Source organism: Trachinotus anak, unplaced genomic scaffold, assembly GCF_046630095.1.
Source record: "Trachinotus anak isolate AG129_WGS33_773 ecotype Australia unplaced genomic scaffold, CSIRO_AGI_Tana_v1 ptg000013l, whole genome shotgun sequence".
Classification (NCBI taxonomy): Eukaryota; Metazoa; Chordata; class Actinopteri; order Carangiformes; family Carangidae; genus Trachinotus; species Trachinotus anak.
The window spans coordinates 16910770-16924285 of record NW_027273864.1 but is presented as its reverse complement, the minus strand read 5'-3'; the positions used below and the strand labels follow the sequence as shown (position 1 = coordinate 16924285).

At 37.1% G+C, this 13516-nt stretch overlaps 2 protein-coding genes across 3 annotated transcripts; one reads left to right on the top strand and one right to left on the bottom strand.

The window, feature by feature from the left end:
• Positions 1–214: 214 nt before the first annotated feature.
• ppil1 (peptidylprolyl isomerase (cyclophilin)-like 1) lies at positions 215–2492 on the bottom strand. Its single transcript, XM_071493986.1, has 4 exons — positions 2307–2492; positions 1851–2005; positions 906–974; positions 215–648 (listed from the first exon to the last, which is right to left on the bottom strand). Exons 1-4 carry the CDS (start codon positions 2360–2362, stop codon positions 428–430), a joined length of 501 nt encoding a protein of 166 aa, XP_071350087.1. The 5' UTR covers positions 2363–2492; the 3' UTR covers positions 215–427.
• A 1695-nt stretch (positions 2493–4187) lies between these two features.
• eno1b (enolase 1b, (alpha)) lies at positions 4188–11604 on the top strand. Of its 2 annotated transcripts, none has more exons than XM_071494654.1 (12): positions 4188–4319; positions 5882–5976; positions 6224–6319; positions 6938–6996; positions 7130–7199; positions 7778–7911; positions 8022–8244; positions 8830–9027; positions 10035–10236; positions 10556–10664; positions 10980–11038; positions 11197–11604. In XM_071494654.1, exons 2-12 carry the CDS (start codon positions 5892–5894, stop codon positions 11264–11266), a joined length of 1305 nt encoding a protein of 434 aa, XP_071350755.1. In that variant the 5' UTR covers positions 4188–4319; positions 5882–5891; the 3' UTR covers positions 11267–11604. The 2 variants fall into 2 exon arrangements, with proteins under 2 accessions (XP_071350755.1, XP_071350756.1); XM_071494655.1 differs by lacking the exon at positions 4188–4319 and adding an exon at positions 5634–5722 and having other exon boundaries at positions 11197–11500.
• Positions 11605–13516: the final 1912 nt, after the last annotated feature.

Here is a 13516-nt window from a genome sequence, read left to right as displayed (position 1 = left end):
CAGTTGTGCAACAATTGTTCCCTTTCTTGAACTGTTTTGCGCAAACTATCTTAATTTAGCTTTTAAGTGAATAAAATGTAAAATGTAACCCTAACAAACAACCAGTAAAACTTATTTAGATTACTCTTAGACTTATTTGGATTACTCTTTGATCTACAGCATAATAGAGCATAACTCTACAGAACAACCAATCCTGTAACATAAGTCTCTTCACTTGGCACTTGAATATTTTCATTTCTTAGAAATTACAGTGTTCCAAATACCTAATTAGAAATAGTGAATTACTTTCATCCATCGACAATTTCCATAGGTTAGCTGTCATTTTCATGGAAAAAAAACAACCAATTGTTGATATTTACAAATTTATTTATTTAAAAAAGAAAAAAATGTAAAAACAAAAAAAAAAAAAAAAAAAAAAAAAAATTTCCTAATTGGGCACAGTAGCTCTGACAATTTTGACATCATCAATTGCACGATCTTGACCATTTGTCTCCACCATGCCAATCCGGTTCAGCACTCCCATCCCCTGGTATACTCTTCCAAAAATACTGTGCTTTCCATCCAACCACTGTGTGGGTCCTAAGGTGAGGAAGAACTGGCTTCCATTGGTGTCTGGTCCTGCATTGGCCATCGCCAAAATACCAGCACCTAACAGACACGCAAATGAAATTGAAAAGAAATGTTTACATATTTTTGACTTGCTATCACTATCAAGAATCACATACATACAAAAGTTAGGCGTCAGTAACACTATTTTGGTCCATTTTAATCAGTCTTCAAGAAAACCAACAGCAACAAAAAACAACGAAGCCAAGAGAGAGCCCTTTTCTTTATTTCCCAACACACATTCTTCTCCTCCACATCTGCCACATTCTGTTCAACTGCAATTTTTCCACTGTGATTACCTGTGAATTTGAGTTCTGGGTTCAGTTCATCTTCAAACTGTTTTCCAAATATGGAGGCACCACCCCGACCTGTTAGGAAAACAAGGATCACAACTGAAGAAAGTGAACAAGACAAGACACTAGGGCTGCAACTAACAATTATTTTCATTATCAATGAATCTGCAATTAAATATCGTCACCATTAAGCAATTGTTTTGTCAATAAAATGTCTGAAAAAAGTGACAATTGCCTGCTACTACTTCCCAATGCCAAAGATGATGTATTCAAGAAGATGATGCATGTCTTATTTGATGAACAGACCAAAACACAATAAATATTTCGTTTAAAGTCCCAGTGCAGTTCCAGCTCATCTTAAGGGTGTTTGATGGGAGCTTCGTGTGGGGGGGCATAGTCATCTTGAAAAAGGAAACAGTTTTCCCCTTAACTGTTGCCAAAAAGTTGGAAGCACATCTGTCTAAAATATCACTGTAGGTTTTTAACATGAATATTTCCCAGTGATGATTTAATTTGTGAAACTGTAAACATAATTATGTAATTTCCACTACATAATTTGGTGCTAATTATATGGAAAATGGAGACATGGTTCCAGTTATGAATTTCATTCACCATTCATTTTGTGATTGGAAACTTTATTCTCCATGTTAGTTAAATTTCATGTTGCCTGTGGGCAAATGTGTCACTTTGACATGTTCAGCTTTACTGGATGTGAATTAAATGAAAAACTCTACAGGTTACACTAGTAATTAACTAAAAGTAATTAAAAGTGTTTACCACTTTAACACTATTTAACCTAGAATCTGTGCCATAAAATTTCCATTTCCAATAAACTTCCCAGGAAGTGAAGAAATGTATTCAAGAATCAAACCATGAGAAACATCCTCAGACTAAAAGCGCACAGTGGTGTCCACATTCTGTTGGCTACATTAGTGGACATAACAAACCCACCTGTCCCTGTGGGATCACCACCCTGCACCATGAAGTCTTTGATTATTCTGTGAAACTTTGTGTTGTTGTAGTATCCTCTTCGGGAGAGCTCTGCAAAGTTTTTGCAGGTCTTTGGTGCATGTTTCCAGTACAGCTCCACCACCACTGTCCCCATCCTGCAATACACAGTCAGTGTTACTGTCCAGCCTCTATGAGCAGGATCTGATTGTCTAGTTTTTAGCTGAAATTTTCCAAGTGAAGCGATTTGAGACTTTATGTGGCTTAATGAAAATATTCGAACAAACCAGCATTCAGACAAAAAAAAAACAAAGCAAAGTTTAAGAATCCGCATCTTTCTTTATCCCTGACAGAAATTGTGGTATAAACAGTATGAGCCCAACAAGCCCGGAAAGCTAACACCATCACGTTACTGAGAGCTAGCTGAGTTAGCATTCAGGGCTTTTCATAAAAACTCACGTCGTCTCCAAAGCCACTGTGGGCGGCTGCCATGTGTCTGGGGGTATTCCTGACATTGTCACACCAAACAGTTTCCTTCAGTCTTCTATAAACAAACCGTTTTAACTAAAAAGGCAGTGATGTGTCGGTGCAGCACATTCATTCAAGTCATGGGCAGTTTCTTCTTCTGCGGTTGCCGCTCGTTTCCTCTGCAGGTTGTAGGACGTCGGTGACACATGGCTGCCCTCTGCTGGACACAACCACCATGGAGGTTTTAGTAAGATGGGGCTTGTGTAAAATTTTGCATGATGGTATTTTTAAGGCAAGTACACTCATTTGCCAGTTTATTAGACACACCTAGCTAAAATGACTTGATAATACCATGGATGTATTTCCAAACAGGCCCAGGGCCCAAGAATTCAGTCGGCCCTTGGGTCTGTGCCTCTGTTTGACAATGATACTGTTGAAAGTCATAGAATTCAGTCACAAACACAAAATGACTACAACAAGACTCAAAACAACCACTAAGAGACACAAAACAAAAACATTAAAAAAAAAAGAAATGAAGATCTTTACAAAGCAAAGTATAAAGCATATGCAATAAGTTGTGTGCTCTTGATCGAAGTTTATTTTAAATGCCTCACGAAACACAACAGAATGAGGACTTCCCCTATCCTACTTCATCATCTGTTAAAAGAGGAACATTGGATTCATTTTATGACCATGAATATGTATTTGCATCAACAACGCAGAGAGGAGGCGTGAATATCAAATATGCACTTGAGAAAACAAGAGTTTTTAAAGCCGCTGAGAAGAGTTAAAAATCTCAGCAGAAAATGTTGAGTGTTTTGTAACTGGCTGGAAAAATAAAGCTGTCATGATGAGATATGCATGACCAGTTCATGTAGAGTGCAGAGGAGGAAAGTTTGAGAAAGTAAACAACTGGAGCTCCTGGGGTGATGGCAGAGATACTGCAGATTATGATTTATGAAACTGTGATTAGTACATGTGGACAACAGCCAGAATTGTACAAGTAAAACTGGAAAATAAAAGCTTGCAGGAACAGGCAGAAGAAGGAAGAGACCTGACTAATAATCAGATGTATGAATGAACGGTGTGTTGTGAACATTTGTTAGAGGCATCAGTGGGACCAACCAAAGAGAAATAAGTGTGACAGTAGAAAATCTAAATACATGAGTATTTTATCACACTTTTTGAAATAAAAATTACAAAGTGCTCCATAATGTAAGTTTTTAGCATCTTAGCCATGTAATTAACTTCAGTGACTGCTGCAACTCAGTGAGAGGATGAATGTCCCAAATATTTCTTAAACCAATTGAGGCTTAAATCCTGTGTTTATTTAGAAGTGCTCAATCAAGTTTGTCGTTGACTAGTTTATTAATTGTCAAACTGTTTCAGACTAATACTCAGGGGAACAGGACAATAGCCTGCTTTAGATGTGTCATCTGAAGTGAATTGAAGTTACTTTAAGTATATCTTTGTTTTACTTTATCATTTCTCACCTGTTTAATTTATTGCACATGAGGCTATTCAGACCCACCAGATTACACTGATTAGTTGTGTTACTTTTCTGTAATGAGACATTATATCTGATGCCTTCCCAGTGCTGACAAATTTTCTAGCAATTTTCCTCAACAAAACTAAATTCTGCACATTAAAAGAAAAAATGGGATAAAGGTTTAAAAAAAAAAAAAAGTAATGTAAAGTGTGTGAAGTGAGCAGAGAAGTTAAAAAAAAGAGTAAACAGATAAGAAATAAATAGTCGATCACTCAGTGATGTAAATGTATATTAAAATGAACCCCAAGCACAGTTAGTTCACGTTAATAATGTGGGGGCAGCAACACGGATACAAGTCCTCTCACATGCTGGATAAATGTCAGTAGAAGAAGACGCTGCCTCTTTCAGAAGGCGGCGGTATTTCACTGAAAAGCTGTTTCCCAACCGCCACAAAATAACACCAGAAGAAGACTGACTTCTCTAACGCTCCTCCACCTTCTGCGGTCAACAGCAAGGTACACTCACTTATTTGTTCTTTCTCCACCGCTTTTCTCATGGATACATGTAATTTATTCGTTTTTCTTGTGATTGTAGTCTGTCAACAGACTTTTTTTTGTCGTTTTGGGTGAAACGTTCAAGTCTTTTCTGGGTTCAGCTCAGCTAGCTAGCTAAACCAAACCTGTCCACGCAGAAGTCGCACTCAGAAACGTTGTTTGGGGCACAGACTGTATAAAGGGTTGGAGAAGTTTATACTCTGCTTTAATGTTTAATGACTTACGTATTTTATTTGGTTAGACAGTGATCTGACAGTATTCAGTGTGTTAAACCTATGCAGTGATTAACACAGCTAATCCTAAATCAGCAGTACTTTTCCAGAGTGACAACTCGCCAGATTCCTAATGAGATGCAGTGATTTTACAAACAAACAAACAAACAATAAATCTGAACAATATGTCCCCTTACCTCATTGAATGCTTTTGGGATTTGACCAGATATGATGCGCATGATAGTTTTAAAAGTTTGGAAGTTTAGCCCAACATTTTTTCATGTATTGACATATGCCTTTAGATTTGTGGTGTTGAATTGCCCATTGTGATTGTAGATTTGTTTAAATTTAATTTCATCCGCACTCCAGGCCAGGCCCACCTGAACCCCAGGTGGTCCAAAGGTTTTAGTTCCACCAACAACAACAAAATCCACCAACAAAATAAAATCCCGAGAGTGAGTAGATGTTATCTCAGGTGATCTCATAGTTTCCTCTATACACCACCATCAAAGACACACACACACACACACACACAAACAGAGGAAAACTTTAACTGCAGACACAGTTGGAGTTTTTGTTAATATTATAATCCAGATGTTCTTCACTGAGTAACAGTTATTGGTTGGATGAGTATGTGTTTGACATGCTGGATTTCATGGCTTTGCCAATGAATTAGATTAGGTTTGTCTGCAGCAGTCCTGCCTTGAATCTGGTGTTTATTCATTTTGGCAATTGCAACAGGATCCCTGTTTCCTTTATGTTCTGTTCTCCTGTATGCAACCCAGTCTGCAGGAAGAGTCAATGTGTTGGTTAGTTAGTCTGCTTGCTTATCTGGCAAGCAAAGGGGAGAGGCATTATTGGGGATATCATGTCATGTGATTAATGGAAGAATAACTTTTATATGGCAAAAATTCTGTAGGCTCATGGCTCGATGCTACAACTTGAAATTTATAGACGTTTTACTGCAGCAACACAAGCTAGCTGTAACTACAAGCTTAACCTTCCTTTTCTGCATCCATACTGCCATGTGATTAATCAGATGAGGAGCCTAATCCAATTAGGATGGTAGCACGCCCGTTAGCACTCCTAAGCTTGAAGCTAGGTCAGGATATTTTTGTGAGTAAGCTCCAAGGACGAAAGAGAGTAAAAGAGGTACACTAGACGTGTTTCAGTAATAGAAAAATAAATTTTTCGATAGCTTTGAGTTTGGTCTTGAATAATTTTTTCTGTCACACTTGACAGTCTACGGCACATGTTTGTCTGGAGCATCCCCAGATAGTAATAACTTCAACTTGTTTGTCTCATCTCAAGGTCCTGCACCATGTCTATTGTCAAGATCCACGCCCGAGAGATCTTTGATTCTCGTGGAAACCCCACAGTAGAGGTTGACCTTTACACTGACAAAGGTAGGTCTAAATGTACTCTATTACTCTAAAATCTGTGACAATGAAGGGTACTTAAAGTGGCAGAGAAGGGGTAGCTATTTTGAAAATATATGAATTTATGGCCACTGGGCCTCAATAATAAAATTGATTTCACAAGCTAATATCCTAAAAGCATCCTCATTTATTTGTTAAACTGTGTTTTTTTTCCCCCCAATATTTTTAATTTTATTTAGTTATTCCTATGTCTTCTTTCATGTACATTTCTCAGGCTTGTTTAGGGCAGCTGTACCAAGTGGAGCATCTACTGGAATCTATGAAGCCTTGGAGCTCCGTGACAATGACAAGTCTCGCTACCTTGGGAAAGGTTTGTACATAATCTTTTCTTTTAAGAAAGCTGTAGTTGCTAAATATATATACTGTGGAGCATTTTGTAACTTTGTTAAGAAAAGAGCTATATAAATAAAGTTATTATTATTCAAAGATTGAAGCCTAAGTAAATTTAAAGAAAAAAATATTATATTATATACTTTTCTCAATTTTTCTCTCTTTCTTGTGTCATCTTTACTCTACTCTCTCTCTCTTCCTCTTTGCCAGATGTGAAAGGGTTAGTGAGTTTCCATTGCCTGTCTTCTAAATTAAAATCTAAGATTTGTCTGTTTGACACAAAAATAATTACGTTGCCATTTAATTACACAGTCATAACAACTGATCATTGAATGCTTTTGGGAATTGACCAGATATGATACGCATGGTGAATTGTCAGTAAAAGCATGCTCTCTTACTCCAGTGCTGCAAATAGAACAGGTTGAATAAGAGAAATGAAAAAGATGTAAAACAAAAAAAATCTGAAAAAAATCTATACTCTTGCATGATTTGACGTATGTATTTAAGAATGAATAGTTGCATGTGTTGATAATCGCATAGCTTTAATTTTGCTTTTGCCAAATTTGCAACAATAATCATAATAATCTGTCTGTCACAGGAGTCTCACAGGCTGTAGATCACATAAATTCAACTATTGCACCTGCACTTGTTGGCCAAGTAAGGACATTATCCTCACACAGTGTTTGTTTTGACTTTCCAAATTTTGTAGTAATGAAGTTTTTGAATTTTTCTTTCATTTTTTCAATGTTAATGTTAATAACTCCTAACTTGTTCTACCCCATCTCATCAGAATTTATCTGTGGTTGAGCAAGAGAGAATTGACCAGATGATGATTGACATGGATGGCACAGAGAACAAATGTAAGTGACAATAATCACAGTGTTGTCGCCCCGTACTCTGTAACAACCATATGCAGTGCAGTCCAGACTTCTTTAAATATCTGAACAGTGACATGTTGCTGGTGGCTGTATTTCCCACTTGGTGAAAAGAGCTACAGGAGGTGTCAACAAACCTGGTAATTGCAAATCCACTATCACTGGAAGTTACAATGAACTGAAATCCAATACTAACACAAATAGAATATAAGTGGCTAATTATAAAAGAACTAAACATTAAAGAGATGAATATGATAAAACCTTGTTGTCCACAAAAGTGGAAAATAAAGTGGTTTGTTTTTATCTGATTTCACATGATATTGAATGCCCCTAAATACAATATGTAACACCACAAAAGTAGCTAATTCAGTCTATTTAAATGATATGAGTACAAGGCAAACAGCAGGGGTAACCATTTTTGAATAATGTGTGAACACTCTGAAGTCAGAATCCTATTCTTCCCATGCTGATGGCATTGTGTGAATGCAGCATTGATGTGGCTCTCTTACTGGATCCAAGATGTTTCTGTAAGTAAATTCAATTTTTTTCTGTACTTAAAACAGCCAAATTTGGAGCAAATGCCATCCTGGGTGTGTCTCTGGCTGTTTGCAAGGCTGGTGCAGCAGAGAAGGGAGTCCCCCTCTATCGTCACATTGCTGACCTTGCAGGAAACCCCGAGGTCATCTTGCCTGTGCCGGTGAGGATCTGTGCACAAAATGAAATGCATACATTTCCTTTATTTTTCACCTGCCAGTTTATAGTGAGGTCACAGGCAGCTCTCAATTCTCCCCTCTCCACCTCCACCAGGCCTTCAATGTGATCAATGGTGGCTCTCATGCCGGCAACAAGCTCGCCATGCAGGAGTTTATGATCCTTCCTATTGGTGCTAGCACCTTCAAAGAGGCCATGCGCATCGGAGCCGAGGTCTACCATAATCTCAAAAATGTCATCAAGAAGAAGTATGGACAGGATGCCACCAATGTGGGTGACGAAGGTGGCTTTGCTCCAAACATCCTGGAAAACCAGGAAGGTAAATATTGGAGCTGTTTTTTGCTTACAACTGCAAGATCAGCACAGTTTTCCAGTTCCTTTCAAAACACATTTTGACCAGAGTGATATTACAATGTCTTTATCACAATAACAAACGTTAATGTGCTATAAGGGGCACTGCTTTTTGAGGGTTAGGTTGTGCATAGACTAATTTCTTTGATAAGTTTTGAGACTGTAGTTAGTGGTGGTGTTGTATTGGACTGTATTATATTTAAGGATGTTTTGTCTAAGTCATTCACATACATGGTGGAGCAAAATGCAATTAAAAGCAACACAACATTATATAGCCTCACAAATTACAAAATAGTTGAATCAAGACTTTTCTTTTACAACAGTTAAAATGTACGTTGTACAAAGGTACTAGTTGTCACAGAACTGTTGAATTGGGTTGTGTTACAATGTTTCAGGGGTTTCTATTTTTCTGGTGTCGACAGAGTGTAGACATCATCATCATCCATGTACCTGTGGTTGATTATTATCTGTGGGGCTTCATGCTTGTTTTATAGCATACATCTTAAGTAATACTCTGCAACTATAACTAAATATTTACCGTTTAACCCCACAGCTCTGGAGTTAATAAAGGAGGCCATTGCTAAGGCCGGATATACAGATGAGGTTGTGATCGGCATGGATGTGGCAGCATCTGAATTCTACAGGGAGGGAAAATACGACCTTGACTTCAAGTCTCCTGACGACCCAAGCCGTTACATCACTCCTGACGAGCTGGCTGACCTCTACAAGAGCTTTGTGAAGGATTATCCAGGTAACCCTCACTTTCTCTTTTTTTCTCTTTTTATTTAGCACGAGTAGAACGGGACACACTGTGTAGTAATAATGTCTGCACCAACACAGTCTCATGAAGGTAAGGGATCCAGCTGTTCAGTAGCTTTAATCTGTTCATCCTCTAAGAGGGTTTGGCAAATTGATTATGTGCTATTGTGAACATTGTGCAACTGTTGAATATCAAATAAAGCCAAAAATGGCAACAAAAAACAGCAGTATCCACAGGTCATCCTTTTTTTTTTTTTTTGTTTTTTTTTTTGGTTTGTTTTTTTTTTTCTAAAATACATTTTTTAACTCTTGAAACAAATAAGAGAATGCATTGCATCTTGAGCTGCAGCTCAATTTTAAATGGATATGAAACAGAAAAGATAAAAGAAAAAAATTTTAAGGATAGAAAAGGTTGAAAGTCATCTCACTTTTGAAGCAAGTAAAATCTGAAGCAGACACAAATTTGTGTCGACACAAATTTGTCCTTTGACCCACAATGACTGTATTGTCAGTCGTTATGAATTCCAACAGGAGCTTAAATTAAAATGACTATTTATCACAACTATCCTCTTTGTTTGTACTAAAAAAATAACCCGGTACAAAGATAGCGGTGTCACGTCCTGCTTTTAAGAATATGTCAACAATGTTTCTTCAATATCTGCAGATAAGTGCAAAGTCTGTGCAAAATTAGACTTTTGTAGTAACACATGAAGAGAGTGAAGTATGACAAAGGTCCATGGCCCTGAACTGACCTTTGGGCAATGCGTTTCATAACTGATAGAAAATGATGGCTCAGCCCAAATGCAGCCCAAGTTTCAATAAAGCAGAATTGTTCTTTAACACCTTTATTAAAACCTTCATTGGTTTGTTTAGAAGTTGCCTTTTTGGATTTTGACCGATGCTTTGATTGAAACAGGTGATCACCAATGTTTCAGTTAAAGCCATACTGATCATCAGTTTAACTTTCAATGAGGAACGTCTGCATATTTTCTCTCACAGTGGTTTCCATCGAGGATCCCTTTGACCAGGACGATTGGGCGGCCTGGACCAACTTCACTGGCAGCACAGACATCCAGATTGTTGGAGACGATCTGACAGTGACCAACCCCAATCGCATCAGCAAGGCCGTGGAGGAGAAAGCCTGCAACTGTCTGCTGCTGAAAGTCAATCAGATTGGCACAGTCACTGAGTCGATGAGAGCGTAAGTCAACATTTTAAACTTACAACAGTCATGTGTATGTAGGTCAGCTGAATATTAGAAGATAAACCCTGCAATGACCTAGCTTGGTTTCAGCCTTCTGAATTACCACACACCCCTGAATTATGCTCATCATAGCGACTCAAAAATGGTCAGACTGTGAGAAGCAAAACAAAGTGACCTCTCCTTTCAACTAGAAGTTGACAAACATGGACTTGATGTCAGACTGAATGAATGAAGTTTACTCAGATTATCAAGATTATCTGATTATCTAGAAGTTGATGCCCTATCAGCAAAATCTCTTCCCTCCTCCTTCTCACAGGTGTAAGATGGCGCAGGAGAATGGCTGGGGTGTGATGGTCAGCCATCGCTCTGGTGAAACTGAGGACACCTTCATTGCAGATTTGGTGGTCGGCTTGTGCACTGGACAGGTAAATTCAGATCATTTAAATATTTGTTGAACAACTTCCTTTTGAGAACATAATAAATGGCACATTTATGCTAGTGAATTTATTATCCTACCTTCATAAAAGTAGAATTTATTGCAGGAATGCATTACTAGTTAAGTGTATCTACTAAAATGGCAACATCCTGTGCATCCTTTTGATTAACTAAATCTAAATAAAAGATATCCAGTAGAAATGGCTAAAATGCAACATTATATTTGTGACATTGATATTAAAATAAACTGATAAAGATTAATGCTGAGGTTGAATTCCTTTGGTCATTTTATACAATCTTTTCAGATCAAGACTGGGGCACCTTGCCGCTCTGAGCGTTTGGCAAAATACAACCAGATTCTTAGGTAAGTCATTGTTTCTTATCTTTGGACCTCAAAAATGCCATAGTTAGGGCTTTAAACTTAATCAGTAACTCATTTTAATACATTGGGGGGAAAAGGGCCACTTGTTGTAAAACAAATTTGTGAAAGGAAACTAACTGTAAATCTTTTCTTTACTGCAGAATTGAAGAGGATTTGGGAGACAAGGCTCACTTTGCTGGAAAAAGCTTCAGAAAACCAGTGATAGAGTGAATGGATTAAACATTTACTTCACATACTAATGGATTCACACATACAAATGCATAACAACACATTGAATAATGATGGAAAACAATTAAGCAATGATAATTTATGTAGAACTATTCACATACCAACAGTGGTAATGAATTTATAGAAAGAAACTGTAGTTATTGGAATCGCGATGCTTTAAAAGCAAATATTCAACTGTACTGTCTTGTTTTTTTTTTTTTTTAATGTGAAGTAAAACTAGATCTGATTATAATATTTATTTACAGCACTGACTATTTGCAATCACAAAAGCTGCACTTGAACACACGGTTAATAAAAAAAGTTTTCTTAGTGAAATAATCTATTGTGATTATTTGTTATTATTTTTGCTGTTGTTGTAGTGGGTGTTTCTGTTGGCTGATATGAGATTGATGTGATTTTTTTTTTTTTTTTTTTTTTTTTTTTTTTTAATATAATGCAGTGAAACAAAATGGCGATTCAGCAACAGAGTGACCTGTGAAACCACTTACAGTGCATTTAGAAAGTCTTCAGACCCCTTCAATTTTTTTCACATTTTGTTGTGTTGCAACCTAATGTCAAAGTAAATAATAAATTAAAAGAAAAAAGAATTTCCCTCATCAATTTACACTCTACCCCATAATGACAAAGTCTTAAGTCCTTCTGTCAGTTCCTCCCATCTCCACACAGGGTCTCTGGAGCGCAGCCAGAGTGATCCCTGGGTTCTTGGTCACGTCTCTTATCAAGGCGCTTCTCCCCTGATTGCTCAGTTTGGCCGGGCAGCCAGCTCAAGATAGAGTACTGACTACATTTAAGAATAGAGGCCACTGTGCTCTGCTTTTTTGGTAGCACTGATATGCTTTCAGTGTGAGACCTTATGTAGACAGGTGTGTGCCTTTCCAAATCGTGTCCAATCAGCTGAACTGACCACAGGTGGACTCAATCAAGGTGTAGAAACATCTCAAAGATGATCAAGAGAAATTGAGGCACCTGAGTTAGATTTCAAGCGCTATAGCAAAGGGTTAGCTTAGGTAAGCTTATGTCCATGTGATATTTCAGTTTTCCTTATTAATAAATTTGTAAAAAATTCTAAAATTCTGTTTTCACTTTGTCCTTATGGTGAAATGATTTTTTTTTTTTAATTTTAGCATAAAACTATACAAAATGTGAAAAAATTAAAGGGGTCTGAAGACTTTCCAAATGCACTGTATTCACCCAAAAATAGAAAAATATCCATGAGTGAAGCATAATGTTACCATTTTTGCCCATCAGTCTACACTCAATAATCCAAAGAGAAAAACTATTGTGGCAAGATCACATGTTCTTATGTACTTTTGTAAATTTATTTAAAAAAAAAAAACTGCAATCTCTTCATAGAAATATTAAGTCCCTTAATTCAGTACTTTGTAGTAGCCCCTTTGGCAGCAATAACAAATGTGAGTCTCCTTTGGGTAAGTCTCTACAAGCTTTGCACACCTGGATTTAGACAAGTTTATCCCATTCTTCCAGACAGTTCCTTTGAGTTCCTTGGACTTCATGGCTTGTTTTTTGTCTTGATATGTGAATTGTGGGACCTTATCTACACAGGTGTCTTATTAAACTAAGTCCATTCAATTCAGTTTGACTCTGATCAAGTGCTAGACACATTTCCAGTATAATTACAACGAAGCACCTGACCCCTGTTGGGAAACTTGAAATTGAGCCACGTGTTCTTTCTGCTTAGAAACGCTGAAATTGTAACTCTCTGAAATCGACTTTTTTCCTCCTCTTCTTATTATTTCAATCATAAAACCTTTATCTTGTGCAAACAGAAAATCTTTGCTTTTGTTTAAAAGTGAAACATCACAATATTGTCTGCAGGTTGACAGGAATAAATGCTTTCACTTTAAATGGAAAAGTTCTATTTCACAGTTCAACTTGTTTCCATCATTCTCATTGAAAATAGGGGTTTGTTAGTTAGTTCATCATCATCATGATATGAATTCATAACCTAACTAAGACATTTGAATGTACATTGTTTGGTAATGCTTCAGAAATATACTTGAAAAAGAGCAGAGTAATCCCTGAAGACTGGGACAACTGTTAATTATTCTTTTGGTTTCGGCAAATTTTTGGCTGGACATTGGCTCAACATCCACAAGAGAACATACAAACACATTAAATGTGTAAAGGTCTATAAGATGAAAATAAAATTACCAACAAACCGAAACTATGGACAAAACTGCCTGAAAAAGTGGAACCAACTAATTAGAAATA